Source organism: Montipora foliosa, chromosome 12 (assembly GCF_036669935.1).
Source record: "Montipora foliosa isolate CH-2021 chromosome 12, ASM3666993v2, whole genome shotgun sequence".
NCBI classification, from domain to species: domain Eukaryota; kingdom Metazoa; phylum Cnidaria; class Anthozoa; order Scleractinia; family Acroporidae; genus Montipora; species Montipora foliosa.
The window spans coordinates 1,854,405-1,871,904 of NC_090880.1; the positions used below are offsets into that span (position 1 = coordinate 1,854,405).

Consider the following 17,500-nt stretch of genomic DNA (forward strand, 5'->3'; position numbering starts at 1 on the left):
CTGTGTACGCTTTTGGGAAATTTGCACGAAACAGTCAAGGATTAGAGTGTGTGGATGGTGGGACGGGGTGGGGCGTAGAGATGGCACGCCTGATGCATAAACCCTTGTATCTGTACTCGATGACGCATAATCGCTGGTTCGAGTATGATCGTGTTGAGGACAGGTTTGAAGCCTGCCTCGAACCTATTACGTCATTGATGGGCAAGACATGCGCCATCATCGGTACGCGAAACATGGAAGCTCATACAGACCCGTGGCGCAGTTTACAGAACATGTTTTCGAATCGTTGGGGGAAATAGAGTTCCAATGAGAAGCAAAATATACCTTCCTAAGATTGGTTCCTAATGATGTCATCGGTCCATCATACATTGAGGGACACAATGTTTGAAAAGCGTCCTTCTTGCTCACTGTTTTTTCATATTGCCTGAGGATGAGAAACGTTCATTTCTACAGTGAGGTTTCAAGAGCTCTTTTTAAAAAGAGAAAAAAGACACGGGACTGTCTTGAAAGAATTCCTAACACAAACCTGGTGGATGAAGACGAAGTTACATCGCGTTGCTCAGAGTTTCAAAGAAGGGTTCGAGTTCAAAAGCAGCAGTTACACGAGCGCCATCTCCAAAGAAAGAAATGTCGCCTTCCAATGCGAAAGGACATACTCGAAGCGTTCTGGAAAAGCTATGAAAATCATGTTAGGGAGCGTTATTCAAAGATTAATGGAGCAGAAGAATCTGATGCGTGTCTAAAAGCAACCATCTTATCGGTGAACAAAAATGATATTTTAAAACCGTGGCATGAAGAGTGTATGATAATGTTTCCCCGTGTAGAACAACACCATATGATACCCTTTAATGATCGATGGGTGCAAAGACAGTTAACGGAGAAATACAGCATTGAGAAGATGAAAGAAAGATTGATTGCTCGAAGCGTGTCATTGGATGGTCTCACTCATCCAATCAATGTCCAGATCACTGTATAAAAAGAACTCACCGTTTCACCAAAACGATAGTTTACAGTGACAGAGATAGAAGCAGACCATGAATGACGCATTGAGTTTAGAGGAGGCCCGTAGGACAAGACAAATAAGGCATTGCCAAGCCTTTGACGTTGAACACGCATTGAGAGAAAAAGTCAAGGAATTGAAGTCTGTGGATGATTGTATGAAAGACAATGATATGCAAGGTCAACACCAAACGGTACGGAACCTGGATAAGCGTCGCCTCCATCTCGAAAAGTCTATCATCAAACATACCATACGATGGGCTACCATCAAGGAAGAGGAGGAAATGGCGCAAAAACGCATACAGGAAGAAGGAGAGGAGGATATAAAGGAGATAGATAATCGCGTTTTGGAAATGAGACGAGAACTGAACGGCCTGAAACGTTTAAATCAGAGTTACCAAGCATTGTACGAGGCCAAATGTCGTGAAGTGATCCTGTGGCACTCGCGGTTGAGTGATGTGTTAGACTTGCTGTTGTGTGAACTGTGCATGGAAGAGAAAAACGAAGTTTATGTGGAAGGCACGCCCGAAGAGATTCTTTGCTGGAAACCGTGCAATTGTAATTTTGGGGGATGCAAGACTGTGCGTTACATTTTACAAGATAAATAAAATGTTGATGTAAAACTGTGAAGTTGTTAGTGTCATGAAACCGTCACCCTTAACGTACGAGTTCCCCGGAGAGCCTGGTAGTTTGGGCGGGGTCCAAGCTTTTGCCAAAGCACATGGGTTAAAAAGACGCGAGGCCCAAAACCTACTGCAAGGGGTCTTAAGCTACACGTTACACCGTCCCCGCCGAAAACATTTCCCTACATTACCCACCTTAGTGTTTAACATCGATGAACAATGGGTTGCCGATTTGATTGAATTGCAAGGGTTAGCACGTTGGAACAAAGGGAACCGATACGCCTTAACGGTAGTAGATGTGTTGTCCAAATATGCTTGGGTCGAACCCTTGAAGAACAAGACAGGGGTAGCGGTCACACAGGCCATGCAAACCATCTTGACACGATCCGGGCGCACACCGCAAAAATTGCAGACAGATGCAGGCAAAGAATTTTACAATCGGACGTTCCAGACTTTGATGAAAACGAACGGTATTCATCATTTTAGCACGCATGGGGACGCTAAAGCAGCCCTAGCGGAACGGTTCAATCGCACCTTGAAAGAGAAACTGTACCGGTACTTGACAGCCAAGAACACGCGGGCATACTTACAGGTCTTACAGAGTATCGTGCAGGGATACAACGCTACCGTTCATCGGAGCATCGGCATAGCTCCAAAAGACGTAACGGGCGTCAACGAGGCCCAAGTATGGCACCGTCTATACGATAAACGATTGCTAGCTAAGAAAAAGAACAAGCAGACGCTTTTGGTAAAAGGGACACGGGTGCGTTTGAACAAGAAACATCGACCATTTGAAAAAGGGTATTTGCCGGGGTGGACAGAAGAGGTTTTTGTGATCCGGCGAGTCGTTCCAGAGGTAGTACCGACCTACAAAGTACAAGAATGGGATGGGACTCCAGTGGAAGGTACATTTTACAGACAAGATTTGCAACCGGTTACCGTACCAGATGACGGACTGTTTCGCATAGAAAAGGTTTTACAACGCAAAGGAAATCAGGTCAAAGTGCGTTGGCAAGGATGGTCTGATAAATACGACAGTTGGATCGATGCAAAGACCATTCGCAAGTGGAAAGGGTGACAGAACTATGGGTGATTTCTACGTGACCTTACCGAGTGATCCGTCACCTGAATTTCCAGATAACTCACCATCCAGTTTTAAGGTCCGGCTGCCCAAGCGACTAACATTGCCGGGGCAGGGTTGGCGAGTTGCCTTGAGCAGTATGTCCGTGCCTGACACTCGTGTCAACCTCTACCATTTGGTACCAAAATACGATTTTCTGTTTTACACAACGCTGATGAGATCTGGGGTTAGATCAGAGGTGCAAGTTAACATGATGAATATCGATCAATTCAAGTGAGTGGTGGATGGAGAAAGTTTCATGAAAGCCTGTATTGATTTTCTCACCCAAATGCGCCTAAGGGATAACTTTCAAGGGAGTCATTTTGTGGACGACACGGGAAAACGTATCTACATAACCTTTCGGTGGATACAGCAAGGAAACGAGCAAGACTTGCTGATTGACAATACAAAGATCAAACTCGGTGGTGTAGACAACACTCCAGAAATTTGGATTAATGGTACCTTGGCTATCAAGATGGGATGGCTGACAGAAACAGGGGAGTTGGGCCATAACCTGTCTCGAGAGTATATAGATGACAAAGTGCCTGATCTGACAACTTCTGAGAAGTACCGAGATTTGCTGGATAAAGATGGAAATGGTGTGTTCTGGGCAATAGAAAAAAACTGCCTTCGATTAAGCATGAGTTGTAATTGGCGTTTCACCAACCTGAACCATGCCTTTCGAATGGTGGTTGGGGAGCCTTCTCGCACCTTGCATGTGTACTGTAATGTAGCGCAGAGCACGATTGTGGGAGGAATGAAGACGGATTTATTGCGCGAAGTCTGGTACGAGAGACGAGGAAGAGGTGTGATGTATTTCGAACCCAAACACAAACAATTTCATCCAGTGCGCCAAAACACCTACGAAACATTGCAAGTGGACGTAGCTGAAACAAACGGGTCCTTGGTTGCATTTCCTAACAACAAATCTAACCGTACCTTGGTTACCCTGCATTTCATCCAAGATAAATAGAGCAGCCGTGAAGGAATCACCTTTAGTACGAAACGGTTAACATGCGAGGAGGAAGTCTGACTCGATACACACCCCCGCAAGTGGGAGATGGATTATGGAAAACTCTATTGGAGATAGGGGCTCCTGCTGTAGCAGAAGGGTTGCAGAGTTTGGCACAAGGTAAAGCGCTTGATGCGGCAGCAGGCACGGTTTTGCGAGCAGGAGTCAGCGGGTTGAAAAGAAAAGCCAGTCAATCGGTAAGGTCTACGATGCAAAAAACAGCTAAACGAGCTAGGAATAACATCAAATCAAAGGTCCGTCAAACAACCAATCATGTGCGGGATGTTTTGGGTGTGTGATGTGGACCAATCAAAAAGCAAGAAAGGATTTGGACCAATCAGCGTCAAGAAAAGCTCTATAAAAGAGACAACTTCATTCCCTGACATTCATACACCATTTCATGTGCAGAGCACAAACGCCTCCATCTAGAGTACGTTCCATCATGTCTATTCACAAAGAAACCTCTCACGCAGACCTCTGTGCAGAGAAACAAGAACCTCACGGCGCACCATTAACCCACACGGACCTATTAAAACCGTTGAATGCAGAGAGGAAAGAAACGATGCAGAAAACCATCCGAGAACCGGTCAGAAAAGTGCTGATTCTGCCAAAGATAAGTATCGGTGAAGTCAAGCAAGAAAGGAAAGATCCTGCGGCCGAAGTGAATGGAGACCCCCAAAATTTGAAACGGAAGATCACAGTGCCCCAAAAGCTACGCACCCCTGCTCCAAAACGGAAACGCATCACACCTCGAAAGTTAACGGATGAATATGAGCGATCAATGAACCTGCAAGAAGAAGGAACGAAAGAAGAGGAACACAGCAAACTCATTGCTCGCCTAGCACTAGCCAAACTGAAAGAGATGTTGAAAGATGAACGAAAAGCTGAACAGAAGCTTAGAAAGTTGACTGAACGCATGCTGGAGCATAATGACATATTAGGAGAGTCCGTTTCAGACCAAGACAGTGTCGTTGTCATTTCCTCTTGTATAAAATGGTTTGAATAAAGCTTGTTCGTTTCAAATGATACAATGTGGTCTCTGTGTGTGTTGTTGTGCGATACTTGGCACTGTTGGCGATGGACCCGCGAGGTGAGCTCCTTGCGTGCTTGTTGCCCTACAGAGCTCTTAGACACAATCGAGCAATGACCATCAGAGGGTATTGTCCCACAAGACCTATGGGTCAGTTTGTCGCCCATCAATGTAGGGCGCGTGATTGTGTTCTTGCTATGGTTAAATCAGCGACCTTCCCCACACCGTCAATGGGCCAATATATCAAGCCGTTCCCCCTTTCAAATGATCTCAGACTTACTAGACCACCAATAGGGACACGGTCTCCATCATGCCGCGATTAGTAGTCCGATCCATTCCTAGACGCGAACGGCGATTGCGGAGGTGGGGGCAGCGTGGTGGCTGGATTTCCAATCACGTGTCACCACCACCAACAACCATGGACTACGAACTGTTCCGTCGGTGGACGAAACAGATAAAACCCAGGCGACGTCGACGAACAATCCACAAACGACGTTGACCTTCGTCATGAGCAAGTCGTTGAATTTCTGGGCTTTACCAGCGCAAGATGTGGCTATTCAAGGATCTCGATGGGTGGGTTACTCCCCGCTCAACAATAGCAGTATTACCCCCTTGGAATTCACCATTTCCGAATTGGAAGATTTTGTCGATTTGAATCAAAGTTATTTAAACTTTGATATGAGACTACCTACCGGTGCGAACAATGCTGGTTTGTATGCGGACGGGCAAGTCACGGCAGCTGAAGCAAATCAATCGGGAGACGATTACACCAAGTACGTTTACCTGGTCAATAATGTGGCGCACACCATGATCCAGCAATTTGACATGTGGTTGAATGGTACGTTAATGACTAAACAGACGGGCATGTATGCCTACCGAGCCTTTGGTGAAACCTTGCTGAATTACACGCCCAGTGAAGGTGAAACATTGCTGGCCCCACAAGGATGGGTGAATTATTTGAATGTGAATGCTTCCCTGCAAGCCACCAATGCTGTGAATGATGACCGCCCTGTTAACGCTGGTATGTTTGCTACTGGAGAGACGAATCCCTTGAAAGTGTTAACTTCCAAGTTTTTTGGGAACGGATGGGTGCGGCTGATCATGAAACCGCATTTGGAAGCTTTTCATACAGGAACCGTGTTAGTTCCTGGTATTGAAATCAAGCTGCGTATCACCTTTAACAGTCCCGAGTTCTTTTGCTTTGGTACAAGGATGGCAGGCAAAAAGTACCCAACCCTGGGTCCGAATGATATCCAAGCCAAATTTTATCTCTGTAGGCTGACCTTAAACCCTACCACTTACACTGCACTGACTAAACGAAGACATAACAAAGGCATGTGGGGTCGTTATCCTACCGTCTATATGGATGTCCGGACATTCACGTTTGATGGGGATAGTACCATGTTTAAGAAAACAGATCTGTTTCAAGGCCGCGTACCCGACCGTCTTATGGTAGGATTATTGGACAGTCGCGCCTACAACGGGAATTTAGATCATTACCCATTTGCCTTCCAAAAGTTTGGGGTGACCCGCATTCGTCAAATCATACGCGGTGATGAATATCCCTACGAAACCTTGGAACTGAATCAGAATGATAACAAGAAAGATTTGTGGGGGTACCATCGCTTCCTGCAAGCCAGCGGTGCTCTGGGTAAACACCAAGAAAGTATGCTGAAACCGGGGGATTGGGGCCACACCAAGAATTGCACGCTGTACCTGTTTAATAATGTCGCAGGAGGAGATGCAGATAGCCCCTTGCGAAATCCGCAACAACAAGGCGATGTCACCCTGGAGATCAATTTCGGGGCTAATCCTGGTCAAAATCTGACGGTGGTGGTCTGGGGCCAGTTTGAAAGCGTGATGGATATCAGTGGCACGGGCGTGGTGAATTACGACGTTTAAAATTCATACCTTTCTGTATTAAATACAACCACTCGCATTACTTGTGTAACAGTATCATCAATCACTACTACAACAAGCATCGATGGAACTAGTACCCTTGAGCGACCGACAGCTAACAGCATTGGCAAAACGCGACCCTGTATTGAGGCGCGTGTTTTGGGGTGTATACCCGAACCAAACACCAGAAGGGAGGCATTTTTCCTTTACTCGCGTTAGCCCTTCCTGCGTTGACCGCCGTTGGTAAAGCAGCCGCCTTAGGGGGTGTAAGTGCCGCGGCAGGATACGGGATCAAAAAAGCTTTGAATAAAAGACGGTGAAACATGGGGGAGAGAATCAGATAGGACTATGACTCAGCCACGACCGGAGAGAGAAGGCTTTTTTTTTCGAACCCCCTGCAGTCTTTTAGTGACCGGTCCTTCGGGCTGTGGTAAGACCACCTTCACGCGGGAATTATTGAAACATGCTTCTCATTTCATGGACCCACCACCTCAAACCAAACACTATTGTTACGGAGCATGGCAACCTACATTTAAAAAGATGCAAAAAGAGGATGCTATACATTTTCACGAAGGCATTCCTAGTTTAGAGGAATTGGATGCTTGGTTTGCACCGCAAGGTGGCGGGGTGTTAGTGTTGGATGATTTGATGGATGAAGGAGGAAGAGAGAAGCGTGTGTTGGACCTATTCACAAAACATTCCCACCATCGGAACATTACCGTATTGTATTTGTGTCAAGATCTGTTTCCACCGGGCCCTTACGCAAAGACCGTGTCGCGCAATGCGCATTACATAGTTTGTTTCAAGAATCCTCGGGATTGCACAGGGCTACGAGCTTTGGTGTGTCAGGCGTTTCCGACTGAGGTCAAAGGTGTTATGCAAATATTTCGTCACGCTACGGAACACCCCTTTGGCTATTTAATGTTTGACTTACACCCAGCCTCTTCAGATGACCGCCGTCTGTGGACGAACCTATTACCTTCGCAGGGGTACCCGCACGTGTTTGTACCTATAGAATCACGTCATGCCCACGTCACCGCCTCCCCGTTTACGTAGACAATTTACATTCCTACGACAGCTAGCTAAAGAAGCGCGTCATTTACAGCGTCAAGATCTTTTACGTCACGCCAACGCTGATCAAATCAATGCTGTAAGCGAAGTCATTTTGAATTCTTTGAAAGGGAGAGTACCCTTATCGCCAACCACGGTACGCGCATGGCGTCCTCAAAAACAGACTTTGCGAACCCTAGCTCACCGCAAAACTTCCTTAAAAAAGCGACGCGACTTGTTGATGAATCAGAAAGGCGCTGGCTTTTGGCGGGGACTGAACAATGCTTTAGATGGTTGCTGTGTTCACCGTTCTTCATCATCATGATCGAGTTTGTATTCCGCCCCACCCTCTTTGAAGCTCTGAATGTGAGATCTTTGATAAACCGTTGTCGCGCGTGGATACGACAGAGAGCTAATGACTTTCGTCAAGGACTGAACGAGGAATTGTTTTGCTGTTATCCTAGACCATGAATAGAGCAGCATTGCACAATCTCATTGAAGCGTATCAAGAAGCAAGGCGCTGGAAACTACAAGCTGAGGGGTTGCAACTTAAATTACAAACGTTACAGGACGAAAGAGAGCTCTCTCGTAAAAAGGTACAGATCTTGGAGCGCGATCTATCCGTGTTGAGATATAATTTGATGTGCGAAGCCTGTAGACATTATTGGGACAGACTCAACGACGGAGGAACGTTTGAAGTCTCGTGCTTAGAGTGTAAACAGTTATTCATTTTGCCACCCCAAAAACGATGAGTACTTTTCGCGAGTATGTCATGGTTCCTGCGGACGAAATGTCGCGATTGACTGATGAATACAAAGGGCGTTTGACAGAGAACATGCGATTGACTAAAGCGGCTCGTTTGCAGCTGAAAAACACTTATTGTTAGACTCTAACATGCCAAGCGGTTTGAAAGAAGCACGTGTCAAACAAGTGTCGCGTACATTAAATCGATTAATAAAAAAAATTCGAGGGGGGCCTCCAGTAGCAGCCCCACTGCCTGAAGGAGAAGAAGAAGATGATGAAACAGATGCTATGATTGAAGGACCCACAGCCACACTGGTGCGGAGTTTGCTTAAAAAAGCGTATCGCAAGAAAGGTGCTACCATAACGTCAGGTAACGCCGCGGAGACACCACATCGTCCCGCCTTACCGCCCAAACCCAAACGCGTGCGTTTACAAGTACCGTCCTTGTCCTTGGAGGAACAAAGAGAAGCTCCCCTCCCCTTTGCTGAAGTTTTGGGATCATCCCCAGGGAGTATATGCAAAGAAAAAGCTGACATTATAGTGAATAAACTCAAACGCCAACAGGGTAAGAAAGCGGCTACGGAAGTAGAACGTTTGAAATCTTTACCAGGGTGGGAAGCATTTGACCAGGGACGTCGAACCCGCCGCAAACTTGATGGGAAGGACTACTAAAAAACGAAAAGCCCCAGCACGCAGATCGCTTCGGCGCAAACGCCCACAACGTGGAGAAGGATTAGACATTCAAAAATGGTTGGGGAAGACTGGGATTGAATTTCATTGGCCGGGATATCAATACATGGGGCCTGGAACACATTTGAAGAAACGGTTAACGCGCGGGGATCCAGGTATCAATCGACTGGATAAGATTGCCAAGCAGCACGATATTGAGTACGCTAGAGCTAAGAATTTGCGTGACAAATGGAAAGCCGATGACAAGATGATTGCCGCCATCAGCCCTTTGCCGGGCAAGAAAACTTGGACGGAAGCTATTGTTAAACGGATCATGCAAGCTAAGCGCAAACTCAAATTGTGAAAAAAAAAACTGTAATGTTGTTTGTTTTTGATAATCTTATGTACAAGCGGGAACGTGTCGACGGTCCTAGTGACTAGTCGGTCCCTTGGTTTTTTTTTTCAATAAAAAAAAACTTGAAAAAAAAGTAAAATCTGTGATTGAGTGAATCTCTTATAGTTTATGTTCATTTAAAAATCATGATGAAAGATAGCCTTATTTACAGCAAGGAACGTGTCCTGTCAATCGCTAAGTTGCCGCCCATAGCTCAGTCGGTTAGAGCGTTGGACTATAAATCCGAAGGTTGTTGGTTCAAATCCCACTGGGTGGACTATTTTTTTTTTTTTTCAGAGTCCAGTCCTCGATAGCCATATGGATAAGTGATCGCTGTTTGCGGGTCCAGGACGCGTTTATTGAATACCAATTTGTATTCTTTGTGGGCTTCTTTGGTCCATAGTTGATAGTCTTTCGAGACGCGGACGATTTTGTGTGTCAGCGCGACGCGGGTTTTTCCCGGTGAATCTAAAGGCTTTTGTAGTTCCTTCAAGGTGTTTTCACGCAACACTTGATAATTGAGTTGTGTCATCCCTTCGACGGTCAATTAAAATCCTCGTACTTTGCAACAATACTTGTCTTTCTTCGTACGATATCCATAATTCTTCGGCCCCCCCGAGCAAAACTCTGTGATGAAATCTCCGTTGGTTAATTCATCCGTAAAATCTCCCAAATAATCGCCGAGCACTGGTTTCATTTCTCCCGGGGATTGCACGAAAATCACACTGTCTGTATCAAAATACAACACCCTTTCGTTCAACAGTTCTAGAGCTTCATAGAGACGCAAGCGCGCCCAGCAGGTAGTGAAACAGGCTACGAAGATATTCAGATTGGGGGAAATATTTTCACATAACGCTTCCTCGCGATGATGGACTTCCACTCTTTGTTCGTCGATACAGCTGACAAAACGAACATTATGTTGATCACTGTCCATGAAACTACAAAAGGCTTGAGGTTCAATGAATTCTTTCACTTGCAATTTGTTTACTTGCTGCCCAAATTTTCCCCACATGGAGTTTAACATCAGTTTGGCCAAAGCCCGCTGACCAGGATTGACGGCAATCTTCTCATATTCTAAGGAAATACCTTCTTTCTCTTGAAACTGAGTTATGTAGAGTTGTTTCTTTTCCTCTGTGTCGCACCATGCGGGCCAGCCTGAAGCTTCCGTTTTCAATTTAAGCCAAGTGTTCACATAATCTTCGAACAGGCCTACTTGCGTTTCTCGGAAATGCCACACTTCGTGAATGGTTTGGATCACGTAACCCATCTGTTCCGCTTTTTCTAGTTCTGGTGTACACCACGTACCGGTCAATGCTCTCTCCTGTTCGTTATGGCCACACCAAGAGACTTTCCCATGGAGAGGACGGTCGATGTTTTCTTCGACGCAGGTACGACACAGAGGAAACGTGAGTTTGTTATGAGTTCTGTATGGTAATACAGGGTGGAAAAGGTGATACAGTGGTACTACTGTACATTTTGCGAGACCAAAATAATCGGAAATTGGTTTCTCTCGTGGCGGGGCGTAAATCATTTCAGGATGTCCCACCGGATACTTCTGGGTCTTATTGGTCCAAGGGTAGAGACTGGTATAATCATAATATTTGATTTGTTCAGCGGCATGTTCTTTGACTTCGTAATGAAGACGAACAGCATTTGTGCGGCCACCAAAAAAGGCGTCTCAAGGTGAAAGCGGTTCTTCTAAATCGTACCCTGCGACAATCTCAGCTATTTCCGGATCGTGGTTCTTACATTTCTGCCATTCGCACTCCCAGATGGTTTTTACTGAATAGCCTCGATCGGAAAGACTTTGTAATCGTAACACGGTTTCTTGATGAACGTCGGCCATGGAGCGGTCGTTCAGTCGGCGGTAGGTTTCTGAGCGCTGAGGAAAACACATCGGGCAAACATGCCAAAAACAGCCAAGAAACTCGTAAACCGTGTTGGTCTCAACATCATAGCCATCGACTGTCCACCGGGTGTCTGGAATGCGATATTCGCCTTGATTCCTAGCATGTTGTATTCGCTGACGGAACCGCGGGTCGGAGCTATCATCGCCTGTTTCCAAGAAAATTTCTTCCAACTGATTTCGTTCGTCAACGCTACATGCAAGCCAGGCGTCGCGGCGCAATTGCTGTTCCTCAAACGTTAACCATTCTATAGCCGCTTTGGAATGATTGACATCTAAACGCCAACCGTAGAGAGGTTCTGAGGCAATGGTGTTTTCTTGCATGCGATTGAGGCGTAAGTCTCGATTGCAAGCCGAGGCGATAGTGATTTGTTCAAAGGGGCAAAATCGGGTGCGCTTGCGGAAATCGCGCTGAAACGTGAGGCAGCCTTCGCGCAATAACCGGACGTCATCGATGCAATAATCTTCGAGCTCTTGGCGCAGATGAAATTGAACCCCCTTTGATTTCTGCTCTTCATACCACTTCTCAAACTTTTCTTTCCCTTCTTTGCTCATTCCCTCGGGCATGTAATATTTCTTGGGAGGCAGTTCACCGCGGTAATCGTTCTCCATATTGGAGCAGGTATTAAATAAATGAGGAAAGTAACCTTTTTTAAACTGATCGGGGTCGAGTCCAAATGTTTTTGTAAAAGAACAAAGAGGTCCAGGGATAAACGACATAGAATCGATGAAGCGAATATAGCCTCCCAGGTAAGTCAGTTCCAGTACTTTACGGCCATTGCGAACCTGCTTTAATGCTTGTTTGCGACGGTGCAATGCGTCGACGATAAAATAAGAATCATACCCTTTAAAATTATGGGCCAAAACGGTGATTTTGCGCGTTTCCTCTTCTGTCAAGACTTCTAACCACTCTAAAAAATGATCAATGCATTGGGGTCCGCGAAAGATTTTGGGGTCGCTATTTTCAGCGGTCATTCCTACGACCAAATTGGCGATATGTTTCCCGGTGTTTTGCATTGCCTCTATGTCAAAAAACACTAAAAGGGGTTCCTTATATTCGTCTGGTTGTTCCTGGTTTTCGGTCTCCGTATTGAATCGAAGGGTTTGTAGCCTCTTTGAGGCGTCTCCTCCTTGCTCACGTCGCCGTTTTTTCCGCTTGGCCAGTTGCACAGCTCGTTTCTCTTCCCGGATCTCATCAGGGTCCTTGGCCTTCTGAATGAAGCATCGATGCGTGTTAAGGTCTACTTTCTCGCGACACGACGGACATTCACCCCAACCACAGCAATGATCATCTTGTTCTTTCCTTCCCACGAGGAGTTTTCGGCAATGGGCGCATTTCCGTCGCGCTTGACAGACGGAAGGTTTTTGAGGACCGCTAGGTTTCCCATCTTGTGCTTTACTACTATGGAGTTCCAGACAGGAGGGTCCATAGAAGACTCGGCGACAACTATTGCAAACGTGGGAAGCCAACCGTTTCGTCTTGTATGCCTCATTGTAATCAGAGCATGTTTCTTGACAGCAGGCAGGGCAGTGAATTCCGGTCGCATTACGACACGCATGTTGCCCCAAATGGTCATACGGATGTAAACAACGCCCGCAGAAATAACCGGAACTAAAAAAACCTGGTAATGACGTGAGAGCATCGTAATGACCGTTTTCATGTAGGATCGCCAATTGTTTTTCGCCTTCGCCAAACGCAAAACATGCGTACGCGCGATCTACATCTACCACGATGATTCGATATTTTAAAAATAGGGAGGGCGAGGGAAAACCGAGTTAGTTCGTCCATTCCACAGAGGCCGGGTTCCACGTGGGCTTCTGTATGTAAAGCGATCGCTTCATCGCTCTGGATGGTAAAACCTCGTTGGAAACTTCGCCATTTAGGATGGTTGTCCACGTGAGCTTTCGCTGTGACGATGGCGCGAGCACAACACAAATTCTGTTCATTCCTTGGGATCTTTACGATACATTTTTTCTTCAATCGAAACTTGGTTGAGGCTTGGTGTCCAGGCTTATAATCTCTACCATTTCCCCCACCCTGTGTGACTGGCGCGCACATGAACAAATTCTAATTGAAAGGTATCGTTTAGTTCAAATTGTTCATTGGAGTTAAGCATGCGACTCATTACATTAATGAATTCGTCGACCCGCCTAATATCATTTCGCCATTCTCCTGCTTGAAACCGCGCGCTGTGAAAATTGTTATCGAGCCGATTGGAACTTAAACGAAAAAAAATACGGTCGCGATCATCAATATCAGGATTATCGAGTAAGCGTTCCAATGCCCTGCGTAATCCGTGGATCAGTGCATGCGTTAAATTCTGCCCTTGTAATATTGGCCCAATCTGCTGGACTCGAGTTTCAAAGACGCGTTCGTGAACTCCCATTCTTTTCGACTGACGTTCTACTACGGGCTCAAGGGTAAATTCTATGCGACCAGATTCCTGAGGGGATTGTAAAACTCCAGCGCCGTGTTGCTGACTATCAAGCGAGGATGATGTTTCGGGGAAAATTCTTAACTCTCTGTCAACATCTTCAGCCAATTTCACGCAACAACTCAACCGTATCTTGCACGTTTTGTTCTAAAAAACAAAATCAATAACAGTTCTATTAACTAAGCGAAAAATAAGTTAGTAGGTAAAAAACTAGGAAAAAAACTAATCGAAAAAATTGTTGCGATTAAATCTCGAACCAACGACATCCGAGTTCCTGCGATGTAAGCATTACAACACTAGAGAAAAAACATGACAATTGCGTAACAAATCCGAGTTCTCTGCACATTTCACGGAAAGTACTCGTTTGTAAAATATCACGCTTCTCAACACAGCATCGCAAAATCATGATTTTCAAGCAGAGAAACATGAAAAATGTAAACAACAATTACGACTTTTTTTTTCCCATGTCATAGTTTGCATTATTACAAATCCAAAATCTCTACGCAGCGATTAACCTATACTCTTATTTTTCACGGAAAGTACCCGCGTGCAAAATATCACGCTTCAAGAAAGCAAATGCAAATCATGTTTTTTTTACGCATTTCAGTTACCTTCTTCAAATTGTTCCAGCGCTTGCACGAGCATCAAATCATCTTCGAATTCGTCATAAACTTGATTCAGGGCGCTGTCCGTCAATTCTTCAATCCATGGCCTATTCTCCATTTTTTGTACGTCCTCGCTTATCTTTTTCTGGTTTCACTCAATGAGTTGGAAATAGAAGTGGTTTGTGTGGGACCGTCTTTCGCTTTTATATGGTTCTGGATTATACCACTATATTTCATTGGTGGAAAAGATTACTACACAACATGCTTTTAATTTTTTTTTTTTACTTCCCACAGAGATTATCCTGTAAGGATAAGAAAAATCTTTGATGGTATTGTCCAATTATCCGTCAAGATTAAGAGATAAAAAACAACGAACCAATATTAGTAAATCCATAAGTTTGCTTGAAACCCATTGATTATTGACTTTTATAGAATTGTTGGCTCCTAAAGGAGCCGTTTTTAAAAAAGGTTTCTGCTTCAAGAGCAAGGATACGCAGTGACGATGTCCCAACGCCCAGATGTTTTAACCATGACGATTTCCATTTGATCGGTATCACATCCGCCTAAAGATTTTCCAATACTGTACCCTATATTTATGTATCGAACTTTAAAGACCCTACCATTTTTGGGCAATATATAAACATAAGGCACAGTTTGCTCCTCTTTAGGCGGATAGTACAATCTGCTGTTTTCTTCCCGCTTTCTTCTCTCCAGCTCTGTGATGGTATCGAGAATTAAACGGGAAACATCCACATTATCATAAAGTTGGGAAGCTCTCACAGCCTTTTTGATATGTCTCTCTATGATGTGGTTCACAGCCTTCTCCGACAAGATAAGCGTTTCTGTTTCGATCACTCTCATCATGGTTTTGGGAACATGATGATCAGTTTTTTCAAGACTATTTATAATAGCACATGATATAGGGGGTATGTTGGAAAATTAAAAAAACGATTTAACCGATCTACCTTTGCGGCATAAAAAATTTCTTTAAACAAACCCTTTGCCGACATAAAAATGCTCTCTACAACTCCTTAGAGGTTTCGATGTAAATAAAAGCGGCAATCCTGCTTTTAGGACGTTACGCCTCTCTGAAGGAACAATAGTGCAAAACAGCGCCTTTTCAAACAAAGCTCGTCTCATACACAATAACACTATTTTCTTAATTGCGATCAAAGCGTAGGCAAGGAAAAAAGGAAGCGTTTGAAATGCGGTTTTTTTTTTTCCAGTTCGAAACGTCTGCATAGGTACAAGAGAGCTTTTTTTCTAAAAGATGTGAAACATTAGGGCTGATCTACTTTTTTTTTGCGGCATAAAAAATCCCTTTTTAAAAACCCTTTGCAGACATAAAAAATGCTCTCTACAACTCCTTAGAGGTTTTCGATGTAAATAAAAGCGGCAATCCTGCTTTTTAGGACGTTACGCCTCTCTGAAGAAATAATAGCGCAAAACAGCGCCTTTTCAACCAAAGCTCACCTCATTCACAATAACATTATTTTCTTAATTGCGATCAAAGCGGAGGCAAGGAAAAAAAGAAGCGTTTGAAATGCGGTTTTTTCCAGAGAGCCTTTTTTCTAAAAGATGTGAGACATTAGCAGGCTTTGAAAAGTCTTTAATTTTGTCCAGATTTGCTATCAACCACACGTTTGGTCTTAAAATTAGGTAAGAAGTAATTGGTTTCATATAATCCAAAATCGCCCGTAACGTTTCAAACATGCCCTGTCTTGTTCGTACTTCATACAAAAACAACATTGTATTGGAAATGTTAAACGACTTTCAACCGATATTCTACATCTGTCTTTACCTTCAAAAGGCGGTACTGCGGTAAAAACAAAGGAAAGGTAATTAGTTTATACAACAATGAAGTGCAGTCTGTATTCACAATAACACAATTTTCGCGGAATCTGTCCCGGTACAATTAGTAAATTCAGAGAGCCCATGAAACAATACACGACTTGCATTTTTTCCAAACGTTACGCGTCGGTGATCAAGAGCGCGTCAACGCAATCATTTAGTTCAAGGAACGAACAGAGTAGAACTGTTGCGCTTTGCAAACATCTCAAGACAGTAAACAGATTGAAGCTATGAACCAGAAAAGAAGTTATTGCACGAAAGAATTCCAGCCACGCAAGATCAGCAAACATGTTTTTGCAGAAAGGTAGGTCTTGTTTTCGTACATTGCGCTATGATCTTACAAACAAATTTTTAAACTATCTAAGTTGGCAATGTTAAGGTTTATTCCGATGATGATAAAAAACGTTTTCATTCTTCTGACTTCTTTGATACGGATTCGCAAAATGATTTAACTGAGAGACTCTTACAAACATATTTGGTGGTGTTAAAGGGTTTAATTTTCATGTTTCTTTGCTGATTGATTTTCTTTTTATGGCAGACTGGCGACTGAGGGACGAAAGGACAGAATTACAGAAAAGGAAAGAGTGAGATCCTACCTCTTCGACGCAGCGCAAGAACGTTTGGCTCAAATACGTGCGAATCGCGCAAAAGCAGAATCCCGCGATAGGGAATCAAGAGAACGATCAAAAATGATTGATAACATAATAAGAGAAGTCATCGCTTCATGTACCATAGATCCGTTTCGGGAATTGGACAAGTTCGCAGCTTCTTTACGGCGTGAAGTTGACGATGCAAATAACTTTTTTTCCAGTAGATTTTTATGTAAGTGAAACGAATCGCGCAAGTAAATCTTTGTAGTATACGAAGAGGTTTTTTCAAGTTGTAGCTTATTGCATCCGCGATGATGTTAATGGTTCATTCTTTTAAAAGGAGAGATCATTTTTTCTCGATTTGTAATTATATATATATATTCGTTGTGAAGTGATTGGTTTGTTTTCCTTAGTCTTGTCTTTGCTTTGCCGCGCGCTAGCCACATACCGATAAAAATGATATGCACACACAGTACTATTTTATGCGCACCTTACGAAACATTATTTTAGGGTTACGTTTCTTTCTTTGTCATTCTCATCGACGAAAATATCCTCGTATTGGAACATGACCGG

General features: G+C 44.2%; 4 protein-coding genes and 1 non-coding gene across 5 annotated transcripts; 4 read left to right on the forward strand and 1 right to left on the reverse strand.

Moving 5' to 3' along the window:
- The first annotated feature begins 3,031 nt into the window (after positions 1–3,031).
- Positions 3,032–4,989, forward strand: LOC137979993 (uncharacterized). The gene has a single exon (XM_068827312.1). The coding sequence runs from the start codon at positions 3,032–3,034 to the stop codon at positions 3,713–3,715; it is 684 nt and encodes a 227-aa protein (XP_068683413.1). The 3' UTR covers positions 3,716–4,989.
- A 302-nt stretch (positions 4,990–5,291) lies between these two features.
- Positions 5,292–6,686, forward strand: LOC137979996 (uncharacterized protein F54H12.2-like). Its single transcript, XM_068827315.1, has one exon. The coding sequence runs from the start codon at positions 5,292–5,294 to the stop codon at positions 6,684–6,686; it is 1,395 nt and encodes a 464-aa protein (XP_068683416.1).
- Positions 6,687–6,862: 176 nt separating this feature from the next.
- On the forward strand, positions 6,863–8,104 carry LOC137979477 (uncharacterized). Its single transcript, XM_068826731.1, has one exon. The coding sequence runs from the start codon at positions 7,032–7,034 to the stop codon at positions 7,737–7,739; it is 708 nt and encodes a 235-aa protein (XP_068682832.1). The 5' UTR covers positions 6,863–7,031; the 3' UTR covers positions 7,740–8,104.
- A 1,639-nt stretch (positions 8,105–9,743) lies between these two features.
- On the forward strand, positions 9,744–9,817 carry Trnay-aua (transfer RNA tyrosine (anticodon AUA)). The gene has a single exon. It is a non-coding gene; the product is annotated as a tRNA-Tyr (tRNA).
- Positions 9,818–10,087: 270 nt separating this feature from the next.
- Positions 10,088–11,071, reverse strand: LOC137980000 (uncharacterized). The gene has a single exon (XM_068827317.1). The coding sequence runs from the start codon at positions 11,069–11,071 to the stop codon at positions 10,088–10,090; it is 984 nt and encodes a 327-aa protein (XP_068683418.1).
- Positions 11,072–17,500: the final 6,429 nt, after the last annotated feature.

Bases quoted from the DNA above. Each gene is read 5' to 3' on its own strand.
- LOC137979477 (XM_068826731.1), top strand. From the start codon at position 7,032: ATGACTCAGCCACGACCGGAGAGAGAAGGCTTTTTTTTTCGAACCCCC.
- LOC137980000 (XM_068827317.1), bottom strand. From the start codon at position 11,071: ATGATTTACGCCCCGCCACGAGAGAAACCAATTTCCGATTATTTTGGT.
- LOC137979993 (XM_068827312.1), top strand. From the start codon at position 3,032: ATGCGCCTAAGGGATAACTTTCAAGGGAGTCATTTTGTGGACGACACG.
- LOC137979996 (XM_068827315.1), top strand. From the start codon at position 5,292: ATGAGCAAGTCGTTGAATTTCTGGGCTTTACCAGCGCAAGATGTGGCT.